At 39.6% G+C, this 22985-nt stretch overlaps 1 protein-coding gene across 5 annotated transcripts in view; it reads right to left on the bottom strand.

The window, feature by feature from the left end:
- Nucleotides 1–1085: 1085 nt before the first annotated feature.
- The window catches only part of pde8a (phosphodiesterase 8A), a 57983-nt gene continuing 36083 nt past the window's right edge, over nucleotides 1086–22985 (bottom strand). For 3 of the 5 annotated variants that reach the window (XM_008404540.3, XM_008404542.3, XM_008404543.3), the window contains 21 exons: nucleotides 21275–21465; nucleotides 19710–19766; nucleotides 19414–19468; nucleotides 19085–19173; nucleotides 17963–18041; nucleotides 17520–17660; nucleotides 16932–17020; nucleotides 16795–16846; nucleotides 16672–16702; nucleotides 14471–14548; nucleotides 14217–14287; nucleotides 12266–12430; nucleotides 10552–10600; nucleotides 10297–10432; nucleotides 10004–10202; nucleotides 7894–8111; nucleotides 6671–6803; nucleotides 5744–5815; nucleotides 4899–5063; nucleotides 4640–4769; nucleotides 1086–3415 (listed from right to left, as the gene is read on the bottom strand). In XM_008404540.3, the coding sequence (XP_008402762.1) occupies nucleotides 3309–3415; nucleotides 4640–4769; nucleotides 4899–5063; nucleotides 5744–5815; nucleotides 6671–6803; nucleotides 7894–8111; nucleotides 10004–10202; nucleotides 10297–10432; nucleotides 10552–10600; nucleotides 12266–12430; nucleotides 14217–14287; nucleotides 14471–14548; nucleotides 16672–16702; nucleotides 16795–16846; nucleotides 16932–17020; nucleotides 17520–17660; nucleotides 17963–18041; nucleotides 19085–19173; nucleotides 19414–19468; nucleotides 19710–19766; nucleotides 21275–21465 (2307 nt within the window). In that variant the 3' untranslated portion in view covers nucleotides 1086–3308. The remainder of the gene's footprint in view (nucleotides 3416–4639; nucleotides 4770–4898; nucleotides 5064–5743; nucleotides 5816–6670; nucleotides 6804–7893; nucleotides 8112–10003; nucleotides 10203–10296; nucleotides 10433–10551; nucleotides 10601–12265; nucleotides 12431–14216; nucleotides 14288–14470; nucleotides 14549–16671; nucleotides 16703–16794; nucleotides 16847–16931; nucleotides 17021–17519; nucleotides 17661–17962; nucleotides 18042–19084; nucleotides 19174–19413; nucleotides 19469–19709; nucleotides 19767–21274; nucleotides 21466–22985) is intronic. The other 2 variants (XM_008404541.3, XM_008404544.3) reach the window with 1 other exon arrangement.

The raw sequence follows: 22985 nt of genomic DNA, 5'->3' as shown, positions 1-22985 counted from the left end.
CATTATTGAATCACATATAAAACGATATGAAAGATAAAGTTATCCTTACTGTTAATGTCAAATTACATGTGAAAAGTTTTTTGTCCTTTACAATAACACCAGAATTTACTTATTCTTAAAAATGCCAAGGAGCAAACCACTTTAGATGTAATATTTTGAGTTGGAGTTTGCTAAACTTGAAGTAACACTCATTTACCTTTGTGACGCAGATATTAACCACATTTCATGTCTGTGCAGGGCTAAAATACTTATAGAACTGAATGCAAATATCCAGTTCATTTATGGTATCGCGAAGTCATTCAGATTTAATGTCACATTACAACCACAAATCTTAATGTGCGTACTTTGAAAATATGAACAAACTAAAATTCTCTTTTATAGATATAAATCCAAAAGGTATGTTTTACCTTTGACAGGATACATAATCTTTACACACTTTACTTATTCCTCTACTATGCAAGAGCAACAAAAAGAAAGCCACAAGGAGTTGCCACAAGACATGCGACAAACATTTAGAAGGTTAAAACTTGGTGATGGCTGCATAATCATTCCCTGGAGCTAACGAAAGAAAACCTCTGACTTGACACTTGGGCTGGACCCAAACATAAAGTCAGCCACAAGAATGGCTCAGACAAAGTCCAGATGCTCTTCATACAATGCGACTAGAGTTTGAGCTAGTTTGCGGAAAAGAAAGGACACAAATTTTAGTCTCTAGATGTTCACCGTGGGTAGACTCGACCCAAAAACTCTTTACATCTGCAGCGTAGAGTGGTCGTTAAAAAGTATTCATTCTGGGTTGCTAAACCCAAATGCATACCTTTTTCAAAATTTTATGTAAAAAAAATAAAATAAAAGTAGAAAACCATGCATCCTTTTCCTTCCACTTTGTAATCACGTGCCAATTTGTGTTGGGCTGTCACATAAAGCCATGACGAGATACATTAAAGCTCAAGTTTGTATCATGACAAAACATTAAAACCCTTAAAGGCTGTGAAAACTTTCACAACATGTGCAATATGTGAGAAAGAACAGACGCCAGAGACAAAAAAAAAAAAAAAAAAGTTGCAGGAAAAACACCGCAAGGATATAGTTGACATTTTATTTTTCATTGAATAGGTTCTATTTTCCCCCCGTGCCTTCAGACCAAAACGTGAATCAGAAGGAACAAACAAATCCCCTGATTAAGTGTACAATTCTGTCATAAGAGAGAAACAAAATTAATTGTGGTTAATGCATCTCATTAACCAGTAGTTGCTTAGCTGTTATGGCATTTATATACTGTTTAAAGAGGAAATCTTCTCAAGAAGCATCAATCTTTTAACGTAGATATTAGTATCCTAATCTGAATCCAACTTTGAACAAAAAAAAAAAAAATGTTACCCGGGTCTGTGCATAAGGGTGTTGGACGATTGGCCAAATATAGTGTGATGTTTTGATCAAAAGAAAAGACAAGAAAAAAAAAAATCAATGCAAGCTGGCCTCCAGGAGACTGTTTTAAAGACAGTGATAGACAACTCTGCGATCCACATCCTGCTTTACCGTTCGGCTCTCTATACGCACGCTCTGTGTGGCTTTCTCCTTCACAGGTGTTCAGATAGCTATTATGGTTGATCTCATCTGCTGCAAATCCAGTGTAAAATTCATTGTCTATAAAAATATTGAGATTTACTTGAAGGTAACCTTCTGACTGTGTTGTAAGAAAAAACTCCAGATGTCCATTGCAGTTGCACAGTGGGATGTACTGTATAAATATTGTACAAAATAAGGCAGTCTTTTTTTTTCCTTCTTCTTCATCTTCTTCAGTAGGACAAACCAGATACAAAAAAATTCTGGGAGGAAAAAAAAAAAAAAGAAAAAAAAAAAAAGAAAAAAGATTGTTCAAGTCCAAAACGATTTTCACATATTTCTGCTGCTGTTGTCAAATGTCAAGCGGTTTTACAGCATCAAACCAAGAGTATGGGACTGCTGCAACAATGAACACACCCGCGCACTCACACACCAACGACCGAAACGAAGAAAAAAACAACAACCACAAAACAAATAAAAACAAAACAAAAAAAACAAAAAAAAATTGAAAACCAAACTCCCACACGCGTTCACACAAGCAGACGATCTCCTGATGATCAATAGAAAAACAGCTTATTCTCCAACGCAACATCCCGTTCCTGGACAAATCACTGAGACGTAGACACTTCTAATGTTGTATACAGTGCAATACAAAAGGGTTCATTCGTTTATTCAAACTGGTACTGTACTCTTGATAAGAAAACAAAAAATATGCTTAATAAGGTCGCATGAATAATAATAATTGTAAATTTTTGAACGTTGTAATAGTAGTACTCGTCTTTAATAGCTTTGGCTTTTTTTCTTTTTTTTAAATTCTAAACTCATTCTGCTCTTACTCATTTACTAATTTGTTTGTGAATTTTATTATAGAAAAACATGGAAATTTAAGAAAAATATTAGCACACTAAATAACCTGTAATTAGATACCTATATTGAGTTTTTCTCTTCTGCATGTTGTTGTCTCTCAGCAGTGGACCTGGGACAAAGGTCCACCCCTGACCCATGAAGGAAGCATCCGCTCTCATTTCTGTTATGACAGCCGTGTGTCAACTTTGTGTTTCTGAAGGACACGTGGAAATATTGCCTGAAAAACAAAAACACACAAACGAACGAACAGACATAAACAATTAAAATAAAATAAGCGGTGGAGTGTACTTTCATGACGTGGCCTCCAATGGTTTCTAGGAGCGGCTCTGCCTCGCTGCGAGCGCAGGAGCTAGAGGTTGAAGAAGTGATTACATGGCCTTAAATGGACTAGACAGTTTTTTTTTAGATGCTAACAGCAACTTCACAGGCAGACAGGAGTGCCTACGCGGTAGTCAGAGGATGGATGCTTTGCCACAGAGACCGGTGAGGACCTAACCCCCGCCCCCAAGCCTGCCCTCCTCCGTCCTTCTTTCAGTCGTGCCAACAGCGACACTGCGAATGCCTATGAGGCACGAGAAGTTCATGAGGATGCTGGATGTCCGTATCCGACGGTTACAGTTCCCATCCGACGGGCCTGTGAGAAGCCAGCAGCACTTCGGCAGTGTCGGGAAGTCCCTCTGTGCGTTTTTCTGCTGTGGACGGACATGTGGGGCGCTCGGCGTGCTACAGAAGCAGGAGAGTGAAGGCGAGGAGTCCCTGTGCGGCTGGGCTGGGCTGACAGGGTGGGTGGGGGAGAGAGACGCCTCAGCAGGAGAGAAGAAGGTTCTGCACCCGGGGTTTCCGGGGCGGTGCCAGTGTCCGAACGCCGCGAGCACCTACTCCGGAGGCGGTCGCAGGGTGTGCAGCTTTTGATCGTCAAGGCCTTTCCAGTACTTGAAGTTGTTGTCCAAGTGCTGCATAAGATTGGGGAGGTCCGCAAAAGCTGGAGAGGAGAGAGGAGAGAGAGGAGAGGCAGCGTGAGTGCGTGTAAGTGAAAAAACACAAGCATCACCCTTACCTTCTGTCTCCTGAGACATGCAGCAAAATCCTTATTATTTACTTTTTTTTACACAAACCTCAGTGTGATGTTGTAATCCAATTTTAAAATCAAACTATCATAAGAAAGGCCGTTAGCTGCACGGCGTTTACATGTGACGAATCATGCGTGTGGCAGCAAAGTTTATGGGGAAAAAAACTGTTTCTGTTTGTTTTTCAATCCAAACAGAATTGTCTGACCTGGCAGACAAATCAGCTGTGCAGCATATATTGCTGCATTTACACAAAATAAAAATTACTAGAATGAAATCAGTCCACAGGGTTGTTAGGAAGTTTCAGAGCTTTTCTTATGCGTCTCTCCGGGACAAGTAGTGGCAGCTATGAGATTAAAATTGCAACGTTGCTATAATTGAAACATCTAATTGTACGCAATTATCTTACATAAACTTGCAAAAAGCAAGTTTTCTCACTGTGACACCAAGCATATGTACAGAACAACAAAAGCCATCTAGTATCTGACATTGCTTTGATACATTAAAGGGAAATGAAACAACAATAGCTAATTTTTGGAAAGAAAAAGTATTCAGTACATAAGCTTCACCTGCACATCTTAGGAGTAGATGCACTAATTGTTAATCATCTCTGATCGGTGTTTGGAAGGTCAAATGTAAAAAAAAAAAAAAGAAAAAAAAAATTGGATTTGTTTTCATAAAATATTTGGTCTATAAATTCTTCAATCTACAGCAACTGCTTTGACAAATGCTTTAGTTTGGTAAACATCAAATAAAGACTGGGATATTTGTTAACAATGCCAGTGGATAACCTTGTAATTCCTCCATTTTCCATTTATTTCAAAACTACAATCTCCATTAAAAACCACGTGGGGTGGAGGTGGAGTAATCAGCAGGTCCAACCTTTATAAAAAAAAAAAATTGGAAACCGGTGTCGGCCAGAAAAATCTCATCGGTGCATCCTTAGTTGAAGCATCGCCTAACTCAGACTCAGACGGATTTTATACGGTCATTTGTTTCAATCCATCGTAAGTCTGGTTTTCCAAATTACATTTGTAACCAGTCAAGGAATTGTAAGGAAGTAAAAATAAATAAATAAATAAATAAAAAACATGTTTGTACAGCGGTTCTGTTGTTTATGTGATGCCGTGTTGTCTCACCATCCCATGCATCAAACATGTCTGTGATGAAGTAGTCTATGAAGGAAATCTGGGACTTTGGGATGCTACACGTGCTTCTGTCAAACACAGGCATGACCACCGGTAGACCTTGACTCTTCTCCTCATCCGTCTGCAGCAAAGACGAGCATAAATCACCATCACGTCCGACAATGCTAAAAAGTCTGTTACGAACATTGCACCAAAAAACAAGCGTCTAATTCTAGAAATTGTATCTATAGTCCTTAGTAAACGTATTCACCTGTGAAAAATACTCCTCTGAGATGCGGCCAGCCCATTCTATGCAGAGCTCCAGGGGCCTGCACGGATTAGAGATGTCTGCACACTTGATCAGCATCCGCTTGATGAGGATCCGGTTCTCAGGGGACGTCAGGACGCCTTTGACAGTCTCCTCGTCACTGCTTCCCTAAACAAAACCAACGCAGGATGTTAGGATGAACAGAACCCCCCGGTGTCCCAGGTCCTTTCAGATGAAAATGTATACTCTGATAAATCCAGAATACATACTTTTTTGTTTTGCTTCGTCAGCCTGTCTTGTTTATTTGAGTACACTGGACTCAAATGCGGTGCAATAAAAAATAGTTTATTGGTGTTAAACCAGTCTTAAAAAAAACAACAAAAAAAAAAGGCCTGAAAACTGGGGAGTAACCATCATCTCAGAAGAGAGGGGGTGAAAAGAAGTGAAACTCCGACACGCAAATTGTTACTTAGGACAGAAAAAATTTAATGAAAGTGAAGGGTAACACAGCAAGGAACCTCGTAATTTGATTTGAACACAGAAAGTGACGACGCTGCGTTAGGTAAATGTGACAGCACAGATGTGCAAATGAGTCAAGATAAATAAAAACTGAATGCCCTACATCTGCTGCCTTTTTGAACACAAGTTATATCTGAAAATAATTTTTAAAAAGTCTAAATATAAACTGGATATGGCCTTCTCCCTGTGCTACTATTTTTCAGTCAAAAATAGTTTGGAGAGCGAATGAGTGTAATTCTGAAATATCTGTAAAAACCCTGTTCGGATACCCGCCTGGTTTCTTCCTGTAACAGATCTCGTTTTCTCACCATGTTATAATCCCTCCTTACCTCACAAGACCCTGCATCTGTGTCCCTGCTGCAGCCCGCTGGTGCATTGTCTGCTTCCTGATATTTCTTCTTCTATTGTGAAAATAAAGATTTATTTTTAATATCTGGAAAGTAACAGTGAGCACAACTTCTGTACTTAAATGAAAGAGAGCTGGATTTATTCCTGGTACTAACTAACGAGCAATGGATGAAAAATAAGCTATAACAACAGTTTGTGTTGTTAACTAGCTTAATATGACATACTGGATTAGATGGTCAACATTTTGCTATCATTATCTGCATGCAGCAGTGTTTGCTAATCACTTTACTTGGTTTGTTTAGAAGAAAAGTGGAACGTTTTTTTTTTTTCCTCGTTTCCTTGTTGGGTCTGGCTAGTTGCTGAATACGGCAGACCGTGAAGCTCTGCTCTGCAGCAGGTTCTGATCAGTGATCAGATCCACAGGTGCAACAGGCGTTAAGCTGGTGGTGCGTTTAAAGACGGCTCGGAGAATCACCTCACCGTGTCTTTGCAACCGTCTAAACGGTTGTTAACAGTTGAAAAAAAAAGTGCGGGGGGACATGTCCCACGCGTCGGTTACGCCCACGCCCAAAAACATTTTAATATCCATGTTGAGCATTCCGCACAGAGACGGTAAAGATAGGACCAGGTTGTTAAATTCTCCCGCTCTCTAACACAAGAACCAACAGGTCGTACGTCCGCTTAATATGTTCCCATCATCGTCACTTAAAGTCTAAAATCTCTGTTGACTCTCTGCTGCTGGTTTATGAATCTCTAGAGACAGAGTTAGACATTATATTTCTTTCTATTTGGAAAGAAATCAAAATGGAAATTTTGTAATATTACTTCTGTAAACGCAATTATTCAGTCAATATTTCTTATTGTAATAAAACGACAGTGTTTTGTTGTGCCATCACGTGAAACCTCACCCCGTTCTCCTCCACAGCAGCCAGCGGCTTGTTGATGCTGTTCACAAACTTGTTGACGTGTTCAAAGTGTTTGGTCATCTCCGTTGCGAGGACCATGTCTATGATGGCCTGTCGTAACGATCGATACTCGTTCCTGAAGAGAAGAAGAAGAAGAAGAAGAAGAAGAAGAAGACGACAAGGGGGTGAGGGAGAGATGGGAGGAGGAACAGAAGGAGGTAGGGACAGCGTGGTGAGTAGTAGCATGGAAACCCGTGTAAACAGTTTCCCCTTCTGACGACAGTGACGGTGGCAATGAATGGCTGCTTTGTTCGTCGCTCCGCCGCGCCACCCCCCACTCCGAGGGGACCAGCACATGTGAGCTATTCTGTTTTGGGGCTCAAATCACATTACTGTCCCGCCAGTGCTAATACACAAACATGTGCACAAACACACACTGTGATCTTTCATCAGCAGAAATTCAGACTTGCTTTACCGCCTGTTGCCCCTCCTAACAGAAGTCGCTCCCAAAGATTTATGAATAATGATGAATGCACTCTATTTAAATGAAACAATGGTAAATAATACCAACTACAATCTGAATATGGACATTTTTGTAATGCAGAGCAAAACAGAGTCTCAGCACAAAAGCTGCCAAATGAGACATAAGGTTGCAGCCACATACTCAAATGATAGTTTCTAAAACTACACTTTAAAGTTTGTGTAAAGGGCTTTAAAAAAAAAAAAAAGATCTAATATGCTTTCTAAAAGAAAAAAATGACAAAAGATTTCCAAGAGGAATAATTTTTTTTCTACTATGCGTCAATAATAAATAGAACATCATCAAAAAGTTAGCTTATTTCAGTAATTCTGTTTAATATAGAAAAATCCCAGATTCACACAGAGTGATATGCTTTTAAATAGTTAATTTTGATGACTGTCGATTAAAGTTCAACATTCAGTTTATTAGAAAATGTGAATAGTCCATAAGAACTTGGACTTTATTCAAGTAACTTTTTTATGATGTTCTACTTTCTTGTGATGCAACCATGGAGAAACTTCTGTCTGTATAAGATCCCTTAAAAAAAAAAAAAAAACTCCATCTGGAGATTTTTATTTTCTTTAAAGAGTTGTGTGGCTTTTATTCACTAGTATCTGAGCAGAAAATCTGTACGTTTTTGATTGTAGAACTAAAAAAAAAATGCATTTCTGAGATAATCTTCTCTGATTAAAACACATCTCCTTACCTTTCTATGTGTTTGAAGATGTTGGTCTTATCATCTCTGATGGTGAGCTGGAAGGCCAGGGCAGCATGGTGGCTCTCTAGCACAGCTGTGTCGTTGTACAGAATGGCCAGCTCACTTCCTGCGTTGCACAGGAAGCTGTTGGTGCGGCCAGGGTGGTCAATATCGTGCACGGTGGCGGCGATCAGGGCAGCCACTTCATCGATGGTATCCAAACTTTGCTGTCAGGACAAACAGGTTTTGAGAAACAGATATTAAAGATCGAGAATAAAACACCTTGCTATCTTTGAAACCAAAGGTGATGATTTAAACCAAAACCGAGGAGAGAATCACTTTACTCAAACAGTTAGGCTGCATGCGGTGGTTACATGCAGGTCCGCTAAAGAAGGCAGTAGCTTTTCTTTTTCTTTATCAAAGAACATTTAACTATAGCACAATTGTCCATTTGGGCACACGTTCGAAAATAACAGCAGCATTTAAGTTCTTAAAGTGCACAAGTAGTCTGTGAAGCAGAAGTGACCTTCAACACAAACGTTGACCTATGGGATTCCTGGGACTCATTAACCTCGTGTGACGTAACTTCACAGTTCACCGGCTAAAGCCCCGAGAGATCACTGGGCTGAGATCAGAAATAGATGCTTTGGGTAATCGGCTTACCGAGTCCTGACCGTCAACACGTTACTGAACCACTGACACACTTGGGCAAAACCGTGACTCTCTAGGATTGAGATAAAACTGATGGACCGTTCTGTCCACATTACCTTGATGTGGCAGCCCCAATAACATGTAGCATTAAGGTATAAACTAGGTTACCACTGACACAACATGTAAAGCGCATACAGCGGCTTGCAAAAGCCGAATGCCACCCAGATTCACGTTATAACCACAATGTCAATGTGTTTCACTGGGATTTTTACGTTGATATGGGGGTTGTTTGTTTTTAATCACCATCCACATGCAGAGATCTGTATTTCTTCCCAGGACAGCTTCCCTTGAGCAGGAACAGATTCTATATTTCTGTTGAAAATAAGCATCCCCACACCATGATGCTGCCACTGCCATGTCCATCAGCCATTTCCTTTGGCATGTTGGCAAAAAAGGTTTTAATTCAGATCTCATCCGACAAGAAGGCCTTCTGCAGCATGTTTGCTGCGTTCTACAGACTCTGAAAGGTAATTTTCCTTCTATTAACAGTCGCTTTCTTCTTGCTACTTTGCGGAGCAGACATTATCACAGTTTTCCTTCCTTGTAGTCTTGAAGATGTGCCACACTCTTCATTTTTAGACAATGGATAGAACGGAGTCCTGTGAAATGCTCCAACTCTGCTCTTTGCACTTAATGACGCAGTTTGAACATAATGTTCTCTAACAAACCTCAGATCTTTACTGTACAGTTGAATTTAAACCGCAGAGAAATTACATACACGCATGCACCACTTTGTGTAGGCGCATTACAAAAGCAAACATAGCTATAAAATACACTGAAAATTGTAGTCGTGGCATAGCAAAACGTAAAAAACGTTTGAGATATGAATACTTTCACAATTTACTCAACAAAAATTGTTTTAAGCCACAAACTAATGCATTTAATCTCCAAGTAGCCAGACGTGAGCGTAACAGAATATTATGCAGACTAGAATAAGGACCTGGCAAACAAAATGAAGCAACATAGGAGAAATTAATTGCGTTAACTCTTATGACATGTTTTTAGCTCCCTGATTCTCTGAGAATCCCTACATTGGTGCAGAAAGAGAACAACTTTTATGGAAAACTGTTATCTTTGGTATTTTTCATAGATGCAACTACAGAAATGGAAACAGGTGACTTGCAAAAAAGTGCATAAATATCCCATTTGAAATGTTGAGTAAGCGGCCAAAGTCCAAGAAAAAATTTACAAGACTTTCAGAAAGCCTGAATGTCTCAAGACGACTTTAAATGACAACTTCAAGAAATGAAAGCTGGTTCAAAACTTTTACATACTGCACTACGTTTCAAGAAAAGCATTGACTTTTTAACTCACATGATTTTGTATTATTATTTAAGAATTAAAAAAAATTTAAAAAAAGATATCCTCATAATTGTGTGCATTTAAAATGTTATATTTCCCATTTTACCTTCACCCTCTCCTTGGAGAGAAAATATGCCGTAGCATGCAGGACGTCGGCCGCGTGGGTGGAGTTGTGGTAGGAGTTGCTGGAGTGGTAGTTGGCTTCAATCACTTGCAGCCAGGAGCGCAACGTAGCTTCAGGGCAGTTTAAAAACTCGCACACGCCGAAGCGGGAGAAAATCTTGAGGCCCAAGAAGGTCAAAGGTCTGCAGGAGGATTTAGGGCGGAAACATCAGTGAGAAAACTCTTTCCACAACAGGAAAACACCTGGGGTCATCCTTTAAGATTGGGAGGTCTCACCGTTTTATGGTCGCAGCCTCCAAGCTAAAGATGTCAAAGTCCCACGAGTCCTCATTTTCCATGGTCTGGGCGATCCGAGGGGGGATGTCATTTAATGACAGAGGAGTCGCCAGGTGACTTGGCACATGGTGGGGCTCTGCGAGCAAAATTAAAATAGGAGAAAAGCAAAAAATAAATAAATCTTAGCAAACAGAGTAGAGGGAAAAGGCAACCCGGTAAAGTTGTGGTTGCGGTCCACCGTTTGTGTAAACTCACGCTTTGTGGCGAGGAGGTATTCGTTTCCTGACAGTCTGCGTAAACCATCCTGTTCAGAAGAGAAACAAGAAGGGAAGCTTTAGTTTGCCTTCTTGTAGCCATTAGATTAGGGGTTCGGCTCAGAGGGAAGATCATCAGCGCAAACTGTGGAAGGAGGATCGCGCCAGAAGCCAGCGTAGCCCCGGCCGAGACATTAAGTATAATCGTACCAGATATAATACAGAAATGACACCGTGATTATTTATGACTGAATGTTAACCGATCTACAGCAAATTATTTAACTTGGTCATTTCTCTTCCTTTGGGGATTCCTGTATGTTGTTACAGCAGACGGGGCTTATCAGAGGGAAAACGAGGCCCCACCCAAATAATCAACCAAGCAGAGGGAAGCGTAATGATCAGACTCTCTAAGGACTGTGACTCATATCAGCTGTGCGTAACAGACGGCTTGTTAAGAATTTGGACATCAAGAGAAACAATCATGACCTTTCTAGTTGCTCGTTGAGTCGGAAATTTTTAAAAATGTACTCCAACATTAGAATTCCCAGATGTTTGAACTTTTAAAGAAAAGGTCTTCCAAATTGGATTCTTAATTGAAAAAATCCAAAGTACAACCACAAAATAAATCAAGGCTTCTATGTGAAATTAATGTGGTTAATCCTGCAGACATGAGCACTTAAAACGGGGGGGGGAACAGTCTCGTCTGAACAGTTCCCATTGAATAAAATATGTGCAAAAAAAAAAAAAACGTTAAAGAAAATATGAACTAAAAGAAAACTTATTTAGATATTTGGGTTTTCGGTTAAAGTTGACCGGTGTGTTGTAACGTTTATGTTGGTTTTCTGTCAGACTTGTTCCGCACAGCACAGGTTACAGCACACACTGGGTGTTAGCGAGTGCATGGGTGTGTGTCACAATGGGAAATGTTTACTTCACAAGTGCAAAAGGAAGAGGAGACTAGCTCATCTTTGACCCATGCATTGTCTCGTGGTGCTGCTGCCTCAGTACTATTTTAGGACTTTTTCTCCCCAAAAAAAAAATAGAAAGAAAAAAAAAAAGAGAGAGAGAGAGAGAGAGGTTTGCCTTTTTTTTTTTCAATCTTCACTTGATCGATTTGATTCTACCACTTGAGCTCGGACAAAACTGCCCGGCTTTTATCGCTTCTACTGGTCAAATCTTCTTTGGGACGGACCAGCACCTCGGCGCCGCCGTGTCGTCACAGAGGAGCTCACGTAAAAAGTAAAGCCGTGCGTGTTCATCTGGTCCAAAGAACAGGATGTTTCTGGGCCTGTGGTCGTGGAGAGGAAAACGAGTGCTGCTGGGTGTATGTGCGCAGAGACAGAGGGAGAGAGAAAGGGCGGGGTGGGCTTTCCTCTCCAGCCTACAGGAGCACAAAGGACAATCTAACACTTCCTCTGGGTTTATTGCCAAGACTGCCAACTTGGCACTACTTCTTGTTCTTCACCACTAGTGTCTGGTAATCTTTCTTAGCCTCCTCCTCTTTGGAAAAAAATAATGATAAAAAAATAATAATAATAATAATAATCACACACTCCTAATCTTGTTATTATTATTAATAGTAGATCACAGATGTTTCAGCAGGAATCAGGTTGTGTACAACAACCTTTTTCAGTTCATGCCCCAGGAAAAAAACGGCACTGCCGCTTACCAAGCGTGACAATGACTGAGAATCCACACCAGCGTTTGCCACTCACCGTCATCAGCCCCCCGACGAGGTTGCTGGTGTGTGGATCTTCATCCTTGGTGCCCAGCTGTGGGGAGTACAGCTCTGTGGTCCTCAGGATTTCCAGCACCCGGTCTAAGGCCTCTGCCACAGGCATGGGGCTGCTCTCCTGTGCTTGGTTTATGATGTTTATAACCTGATTGAGGAGAGGAAAAAGAAAACAGTCATATTAGTTGGAACGATGCAAGAAATACTAAAGCAGACTGAAAACATCAGAATGTTTTCATTTTCTGGCTGGACTGCAGAAAAAAATAAAAAATAAAAAAGTGGCAAAAACAAAGCCAAAAAACACACTCCAGCCAGCACCAGCGTACAGCATGTTGGGTCATTTAAAGCCTTTGGACTCTGGCTGAAAACAGCCCGTTCCTGCTGCTTCACGCAAGGAGAAAAAAGGTCATAAAATACAGCTGAGCACCCATGGAAAAACCACAACGACCCCCACAGCAAAAAAAGATTCCAGTGTTTCATTGGTAACTTTGCTATTTTTTTTTTTATTCCACATGTTTTTTTGTCTTTTTTGTTGTTGTTTTTATTTTGCATGTTGCTGAGTAAACATGTCAGGACATCCCTGTGACTCCTCAGAGCCAATACTGCTAACCTGTGAGGCAGGAAGGAACAGGCAGTTATTGGCGTATAGATGATCAATATAACTTTCAGAAAAAGCGTCACGCCTCCTGCACAAGCAGGGAAATCGCCGATTCTGACTGCAAACGCGGACGTCTCGGTTTTAATTAGCAGGAAAATGCTGATGCTTCTAAATATGTGGCCTGAACTAAACTAAAAGAAATACCAGCCACAGATATCTGGGGTAAAAAAACAAAACAACAAAACCTCATTTTGTATTAAATAAGCACATGAAATTTGGCTGAGAATAAAGAAATAAAAATCCCCTGAGGCCATGGCAGGCTACCAAAAGTCTACAGTGTTGTTTTTTTTAATGTTATTACTCATATCTCCTTGCATATTATACTATTGAACCTCTTTTTAAAGCTGATTGAATAAGGCTTTCTTTTTTTTTTTCAGAACAACCACAGCAAACCTGCAAGGTATTCTTCTAAATGTTGCTCATTTGGGATTCATTCAAATTTCAGATTTCTATCCCTTTTGTAATCCGAGCTACAACTGGCACCAGTAACAGAAAAATGCCAGTTGTGTTGGAAATAAAAAAAGAAAAAAAAAACTTTTAAATTTTCAGGGAAGCACAAAAAAAACAATTTTTTAATAAAAAGCTAAAATGTTATTTCCAGCTCTTAAATAGATGAATCACTAATTAAGCTAAAAAAAAAAAAACAAATCTTTACAAAACATGTAAAGATGTGTATCCTTTTATAACCAACATGCATTCTCTCAAAAAAGTCTGAAAAGTAACGTCGGCTCTAACAATTGGCACCAATGGCAAGGTCATCAAAGCATTTACAAAAACACAAATTTGAACTAATTTGCTTGTGAACTTTTCCCCACCCCCCCAAAACACACACACACTCACACACATACACACACACACTCACACACATACACACAGCCAGCGGTCGTATCACTGGTCTAATCTCCAGATGACGACGCCCACAGGGATCGACTGCACAGTCAAATGATACAGCAGAAAAACCGCAGTGTGTCATATGACCCCCCGCTCCCTGGGGACTTGCGCTGCGTCAGACCATCCAAGCTACGCAAGCCGCTTAAAACGGTGGGTCATTCTGATCCAACGTGCTCCTACTTGTCTTGTGCATGAAATGTGGCATTTTATTAACCCCTCTCCACTTGAAACAGCCAGTGTGTGTATGTGCGTGTGTGCCTACACTCCATTTCGGCAGTGGTACAAGAAGCGCTCATGGCCTTTTTAGCAGTTTTAGAATACAAGTGTGCAGTCATGAGACGGTAAGAGATGATCATATGACGGGGGGGGACTGGGATGAACCCACCTTGGTGATGGGAGCCTCTATCGTCATGGAGTGAATTCGGGCCATTGAGGAGTGTCTTCTCTGTGAGCTACCTGTTGGGATGGAAGAGGGAGACGTCTTCAACGACAAAACACGGAGCACATTTCCCAGCCGTGCGCTAATTAACGCGTTGCGTGTATCCAAACAACGCGCAGCACAAACACAAACGGCTGGGCAGGCTTCGTAAGCTGACAAGAAGCAGAGTGTTTCCATCATCCATCTCCCTTCACTCTCACCATCGCTCCCCCGAGACGTTATGGATTTGACATCCAGAGAGCCTTTCCTCCGGTCTTTGTGCTTACAGGATTGTATATCTGGAGGAGGGAAAACACTTTGCGTTATTTACATCAGCACATGTAGCTGATATGCTTTGTTTGCACATCACCATGTCTTTATATATCTTAGCAGGATGTAACCGTTTTTTTTTTTGTGTGTGTTGCTTCTCATAGGCTTGGTGTGAAGACGATTTCTGTGTACATATGGATAATACATATGTTTTTTTTTTTCTTTTTGGCAAATGGCAGCGGTGACAAACTTAAAACAGAATAACTAAACCAAACTAAACGAACCTGAAGTAAATTAGAAGGTTTTTGCTCCGCAAGAACCCGGTGTTATTCTGTCTTGTGTCTTTAGAAATTACTAAAAACATCCACCCATCCATCCATTTTCTTTACAATATTGTCCCTTAGTGGGGTTGCGAGAGGCGGGGTACACCCTGGACAGGTCACCAGTCTGTCGCAGGGCAACACAGAGACAAACAGGACAAACAACCATGCACACACACACACACACCTAGGGACAATTAACCTGACAGTCATGTTTTTGGAAACCGGAGTACCCAGAGAAAACCCACGTCTGTACAGGGAGACCATGCAAACTCCATGCAGAAAGACCCCAGGCCGGGAATCGAACCCAGAACCTTCTTGCTGCAAGGCAACAGCTCTACCAACTGCGCCACTGTGCAGCCTGACAAAAAACGGTTAACTACATATTTTTAATATATGGACACCAAACCTTTCAGACAAAAGTTTCGTCAAAGAGTGCAGAGAACATTTATTTGTCCTGCTTACTGTTTTTTTGTTGTTGTTGTTTTTTTTATTTGCAAAGAAAATTTAAGAAAAAATGTTTCACCAGTCAGTATATTTATTTAGGGAAACCCTATAAGTACAAAATCACTAACATTCATGAAATAAATGTAAATGGTGCATGTGGAGTTACTGTGAAGTACACTAAAATTATGAAAAAATATATTTTGAAAACTATATACAGCATTTACTGATTCTGATGAGTAAACTGTAGTTTACATTTTGTATTTCTGAAAAGCAGTTCTGCTGCAAAGGAAGTCTCACTCAACGCTTTACAGAAAAAAAAAACTTTTTTTGTGTTCTTGCACTCAGACAATCCTTTTATGGACATCTGGCTTTTCATTAAAACGAAAAAAAAAGAAGAGAAATGACAACAAATAGTAATTGAGTTTTGAGATTTGTTTATGCACACAGGCATAATTGAAGCGTAAGCACTGAAAAAAAGTGCAAATTAAATTAAATGCTACAAAACATACGCTAACTGGGGACGAAATAAAAACAATAGGAATTAATATGACCAGCAGGATGTAGAGATTTTAGCAGGTGAGGCTTGAATTCTGATCCACCGATTCTGATCAGACACCACGAGGTGAAAAGGTGTCGCAGAGGAAACGCAGTGAGGTTTAGTGCACTGGGACAACATGCAAAGCTCCAGAAACAAACAGCAGAGCCGCTGACGTAAACCGACAAGAGATACCATCCCTGTTTACTGTTTACTCGTCGGACGTCGAGCAGCAGAGTTTTGAAATCGGTCACAGCTACGGCCTTTTTTTTTTTTTTTTTTTTTCTTGCATTTGATGCCAACAGTGCAGCAGGGAACAATAAACAACATCAAAGTACTATTTCCAAGGTCCACTAAAAGCGAGATTAAAGTTATTTCAAGGTTATTTCTCAGCAAGCTGAAACTGACATAACCACTGACTGTCATTTCTTACATAGTTTTAAACCCAGCGCAAGTGTATCCTAAATTATTTGATGTAAAATAATAATAAAAAATGGTGCTACAATCTTCAAAAATAAAGAATAAATATGTCATCATCTAATCCTGCTGTATGAAAATGGAAATATTTTCAAGAAGTAAATTGTGGCGTGAGTGTATATGTTTCAGATTCATTTTCAAAGTTCCTGTAAATACAAAAATATATAAATAACTTACTGATTTATTTTACATATATTTATTTATTACATATTTAGGGCAAAAGTATTTATTTATTACGTTTACTTTGTTGTTTTTGTGACATTTATTTATTTATTACATTGCGTAAATAAGAGGTGAACAGCTACCACAGAGAGCTTAGGAGAAGTCTTAAAGGTCTGATATTAAAAAAAACATATTAACTTAAGAATCTCACCTGTTTGTGACTCTGCCTGCACACGATCACTCTGCGCAGACAAATGAGAAAGACACATTGACACATGCAAACAAAACAAACCCTTCTCGCTGTTTACTATTTAGCAAAAACCGCCAATCTCACCTTATTAATATCATTTAAAGGCCTGTTGATAGACACATAGTGTCTGATTTTTCTGTGGAGGACAAAGGCACAACGTTACATCCGCTAAAACAAAACGGTGCGATGAACGGAGGCGATTTATTCTCCAGCTCACTCACCCTCCCTGTCCAATCACAGGTGTGATTTTCACATTTTGCTGAATGTTGTCTCCATTCTTCTTTTTGGCATAATAAATCCCCTGCCACTCCTGGAACACAACACAACACAACGGGCCGACGGACCCTTGGTAAGACACGTCGGCTTGGCAACATGCGATTGAAAAAAAAAGAAGAAGAAAAAAAATGAAAAGTGAAAAGTTGAAAGTGTCCCGTTTGTGTGCAACAGGTGGTGAAGACAGAGAGCGGGTCAGAGAACGGCAACTCGCTTTAATGGAGAGAGCGAGCGCAACTGGAGTCCAGCGCGCTCGTTTCATGTCCACCCCCTCCCACCCGCAGATTAAAAAGACCCTTCCTGCTGTTAGGCTGTCCGGGATTGACCTTTGCGCTCTGTGTAGTGAGATTACTGCACATGAAACAGAGCTGCTGGATGACCAGCGGCGCAGGCCAACGGAGCACGTGCGCGCAGGGATGCGGATGTCTGGGGTGCTTACACAAGTGATGCGACGCAGAGGCAACATGCACTGAGACGGCTACAATTACAAAGTGGGCTGATATGAAGGATGTGGAAGTGTGAAGAGCACACGTTACCTTTCCTTTTCGTATACAGGAGTTAATCGTTTCAAGGAGATCAGGCTTATTCTTCTCGCTTTTAGGCACTTCTATTATTTCCTTCCCTACTAGTTCGCCTTGTTGGTAGCCCATAATGGACTCGTAGGCAGGATTCACATACTGCAAAGGCAGGGAAAGAAAAGTGAGGAGTTCAGGCACAGTTAACTACTGTTTCTTAATTAACTGAAGAAAAGAAAAAAACAAAAACAAAAGACATTTTCAGCTCATTAGATTAAGAAGAAAACATCCTGAAAACACAAGCTGCAGAGTTTTGGGAGCATTTAAATGACAGAATCTACTATTACTCCTGAATGAGATCCAAAGACATAAACAGGAGCTAAAAAAAGGGTCTGAGCAGAACAAAGAGAGAATGAAATGCACATACATGGTTGGAGGGGAAAACAAATGAAATAAATCTCCACCTGAATTATTTGATCTTCAGAAGTGATCTCGATGGCGTCTTGGCTTTGTTCCAGAGCTGTGAAAATGGCATTACTAGCCCTGGTAGGGAAAGGAAACAGCATCAAGACATTAACGTTGGATCATATTTTAAGATGTGAAGTTAGAATTATTCATACCCCTGGCACATTTGTTTTTTTTGTTGTTTGTTTTTCAGTTTAACCAAATAGTTTGTTTCTGATTGAAAATAAGTGTACAAATGAGTATTAATTTTGTAAAAAAAAAAGAAAAGAAATACATGTAAAATATTATTTCTGTTCTTAACAATATTCAATAAAAACTCTATATTGGTATTACAGCTGCATGTCACCTTTCTTCTGACTGCTGAGCAGCCGTTTACATGTTTCCACTGATATTTTAACCATTTCTCTTTCCCAAAGGTTTAAAGGCTGAAGGCCTCGTCTCCACCAACCTAATATTCAGTTTCTTTAGCTTCTTTATCAGATTCAAGTCAGGACACTTCAAACAGATAATGTTACTGCCAGTCAGAGGAAACAGGTTGGTAAAAATGGAAAGGTTACTCCAGAACTAAATCTGTAAGGAGTGTGAATAATTTTGTGGCCAACCGTAGAAAAGTTAAAAACGCATTAAAAAAAAAAAATTTTTTAAAAAGCTTTTAAGCTGAAAAACATTCTCCATTAGCTTTATTTTAGTGAAAATTTTCACAAGCTGCATGTTGCTGCAATATTATAAATAGATAGGTTTTGTTTTTAATTTTTTTTTATCATTATATATTGTATGATATGGGGTGTTTCTGTGATTTTTTTTTAGAGTATTTTTCAATTGAGCCAATCAGAAATATGTCAACTTAAATGCACAGCACTTGCAGCATTTTCATTATACTTACTGTAATCCAAGGGATTCATTCAGCAGTTTTATGCGTGTTAGAGTATAAAAAGAGTATCTTTACAACTGCAGACTATTTTCTTTTGTCTGTGTGTGTCCAAGGATGTGGGGTTAGGAGGTGTGTGTGTGTGTGTGGGGGGGGGGTGCATTGAGGCGTAGAAAGCTTAAACGTGATAAGCAAACTTCACCACTGATATAGAGCTCAACTACAATGTAGCGTAATTGGAGGCATGACTCACCTCAGTTTGAACTGTGCCCGCACCTCTCCGTGCTCCAGCTGTAGCAGCTCGTTGTAGCAGGCCATCAAATTGACATTTTCCACATACCTCTAAGGGTCAGAGCAGCACAGGCCAGTCAAAAGTGGATAAATAAAACCTACAATATGCGATGCTAATCCACGTATCGGCAAGTGGGTACATTCTCAAAACAAAACAAAGGAGGGAAAGGAGAATCATCGATGACTTTCATCTCCCATGGAAAAATAAATAAATAAATCATCAGCTGCAAAACTGATTCTTATCAGTGGAAAACCAGGCAGAATAAAATACACTGTGTCCTTTAAGCTTACCCTATTAAAGCCAGCATTGATCAGCGGCATCACAGAGGCTTCCTCTCTGTCTGGCCTTAGAAAAAAAAAGAAAAAAAAACAAACACGAAAAACACATGTTAGAAGCAAAGCAGCACATGATAAATGCTTGTTTAGAGAACATCTGAGGACTGCTGAAGATGACAGGCTGCAGGCATACACACTACATTTTCATCTTTTCTTTTTTTTTTTCTTCCCAACATTTTCCCCCTAATCACGAGCTACCAAAAGGGACAATAAAAAAAAAGAAGAAGAAAACGAAGAAAGCAAACATGTACCTTTTCACGACGGCGACTATCACAGTGTTTTCTGAGGAGTTGACCGCCCTAATTGACCTGAATGTAAACAGAGGGAGCCTTTTTAGCGAGCGAGGCGGTTGGAAAAGCCTGTGGCATCAAATCAATGTATTTTCAGTTTTTCACGCTCCGATTCTCACAGGCAGGCAGAGCCCAGAGGTGGAGCTCTGCGAGTGGTGCCGAGGCCTCTGAAAGAATGCAGTGTACAGGGCCGCTCGTCCGCCTGCGGTTTCCCCCAGCCAGTGGCCATAAAGGCCCTTTAGTGCCCCCAACTAGAGCCTGAGCGTGTACACTGAACATATGGATCGGCCAAAAATGAATAGGGTTAACATACCGTCCGGGCATGGCAAATGAATGTTTGTAAATGCACTTTGGTTTGCGCCGAGGCTAAAGATAGACGGTGGTACGGGCCAGGCACCGCTCGTTACTCGGCGACATAAATCCACAAGGTAGAGAGCAAAGAAAAGTCAGCCGGCCGTTCACCACAGATAATGAGAAGCATGGCCATGTGGACTGAAACTCGTAAAAAGTTGTGCTACGGCTGGTCCCTTCGAGGTCACCTGGCATGTGTTGGTTCACGGGCCCCAAATTAGTTGAGCTGTAAATTTGAGTTAGGAGTAGGGATGCACCGACACACCTTTGTTCACTTCTGATACCGATACAGAAGTTTAGTATCTTTAGTATCGGCCGACACTGAAAAACAGTGCTGGACTGACTTAAAAAGAATCCTTTTTAAAAAAAACAAAACAAAACAAAAAAAACACAAACATAAATATACTCAATCACAAATGTATTTGATAACTCTACACCAGTACAGCGCACTTAAATACCCCAACTGATCAACAAGCTTGGTCAAACATGTAAAAACAACTCAACGTTAATTTGTTCAATCAGTGCAATTAACAGTAAACCAGCCAATGTAAAATAAATAATAAAGAACCTGAAACTGACAAAAGCATCAACAGGGCGACAACCTTTTTCAAATATGCATAAAATAAACTGCAACAAACTTTTTTACTAATATGATTCAGAAAGCGCAATTAGGAATTCTAAAATAACTTAAAGTAAACAAAGTAAGACATCGCTCAGAGCACAAAGCATAGATCTAGACTGAAAAGATCGGCCCTTATGGATCAGGCACACTGTTACCGACACCCAATATAGAATGATTTTTATTATCAGGATCAATACAGATATTAATATCGGATTGGTGCATTTCTATTTAGGATATGACTAAAGCTCATTAAAAAAAAAAAAAAAAACCCAAAGGAAATAATTCCCAGAATTCAATTTTGTTTTCAATATTTTCCTTCTATTAGCTGATTGACACCATCATTATAGTTACAAAAATTAAACCAATAATCACAAATGATACAACTCGTTTGAATGTAAACTTGAATAAATCTTTCCGACGTCCTTCTTTAAAAAAACATAAATATTCTCGACAATATCGGCTTTTATTTAATTAAACCAGAGGCGTGCAGTTCAAAGGCGTCAGGCTAAAAGGATGCTTAATTACAGCAGAGATAAGAGAGAGCTTGCCTTACCGGCACAGTGCTTCAGCGTCAAAGTGTCTGGAATGTCTGTTGTCAATGATGACGAGGTCGTGATGCTTCTCTGAGAAGCATTCGAGAGCGTATTCAGGCGTCCGCACCATGCTGCACCTGTAGTTGGCCTTCTCACACGCCCAGCAGAAGCCATTGCTTTGACTGTCCTCTTTGGCAAAAACTAAAAGTACCTGGAAGACAGGAAATGACAGAGGACATGCGGATTAAACCTGAGTTTATTTATTTAAATAAGATCTCCTGCAAGTTCTGATCTGCATTTTCTATTTATTTTTTTTTAGAAAGGCATCCACAAAGACATGCATCTTTCAGATTTATTGCAACACCTTGCAAAAAAGGCCCTAATGCGTGTATTTTATTCAACTGCAGTAGCATACTGAAAGATCCCAGCCTTTCAATGTCAGTCAGTCTTTTTAGAACGGGGGGCAAAAAATAAATAAAAAAAAATCACAGAAATATATTTTATTTATTCTAGTTTTGTTGTTTATTTTACTTTATTGATCTTAGTTTGCTAGAATTGCTGGTCCTTCTAATAACTTCTGTAAAACCAAAAAATGTACGTAGAGTTTGGATATAACTTGAAAGTTTCTTGCATGCAATATTTAAAATTCGGAATGATAAGAGAACACTCAAAGTCAGATTTGTGTTGATCTTAGGTCAGGAAATGGCAACATGTCAAGGCGTAATTAAAACATTACTACCATTAAATCAATCTTATTATCTAGATAATGTTGTGAAATGATGGGTATTATACGTGTTATAGTTTATCATAATACAAGCAAGGCCATGTAAACATGTAGTCATTTATTTTACAGTAGTTTAAGCTGTACTAATCAAAAGTAGATCATAGTCATTAAAATGAAAAAAGCTAATAAATAAGTTCAGATAAATAAAATAAAAATGACTGTAAAATAGAAAACAATTTTTTTGAATATAGTCACGCAAAAAAAAAAAACAACAAAAAAACAAAATAAAATAAAAAATTAGGATGCACTATGACAGCATGTGTGTTTTTATAACATTTCTGGACATATGTTAAAATAACTAAAATCACACACATGTATTACATCAGGACCACATGATTAAAAAAATAATTAATTTGTCTTGTATATACACTGTTATTTTTAAATCAGACAGACAGTAAAACTGATTGCTGGATCTCAATTCAACAATCAGTTTGATGATCTTGACTGTTGGAAAAAAAGAAGGTTATTGCAGTTCATGAGCCTCAAAAGAACTTAGAAAGAAAATTCAAAACAACTTTCAACAAGTTTAGGTCTGTAAGTCCAAGCAAGTTCAGTCTATAAAAGCAGAAGAAGTCTTCAAAAACCCGAACTCTCATTACAGAGCTTACTGCAGAGTCTTGCAGTTCCTTCTTGAACACTAAGTTGACAAAGACCAGGACTTCTGGAATAATGTTCCTGGTAATTAGAACTGGATTATTTGGACACCAGAACAGAGAAGTTTGGCATAAACCTTAAAAAAAAATATGAGTAAAACAAATTTTGCGCAAACTATGAAGGACAGAGGTGAAAGTGTCATGGTTTGGGGATTCTCATCAACAGTAGGAGGTAGCCAGCCAGCCTGCCACTGATTGAGTCCACCAAAATTTATTCATCGTATCCGATCATGGTTGAGGAAAATATAATAGTACATAGCAACGTCTCTTTAACATGCTGTTAACATGCTGGAG

The sequence above is a fragment of the Poecilia reticulata genome, chromosome 3 (genome assembly GCF_904066995.2).
Source record: "Poecilia reticulata chromosome 3, P_reticulata-male-v2, whole genome shotgun sequence".
Taxonomy (NCBI): Eukaryota; Metazoa; Chordata; class Actinopteri; order Cyprinodontiformes; family Poeciliidae; genus Poecilia; species Poecilia reticulata.
This window is presented reverse-complemented; position numbering and strand designations above follow the sequence as displayed.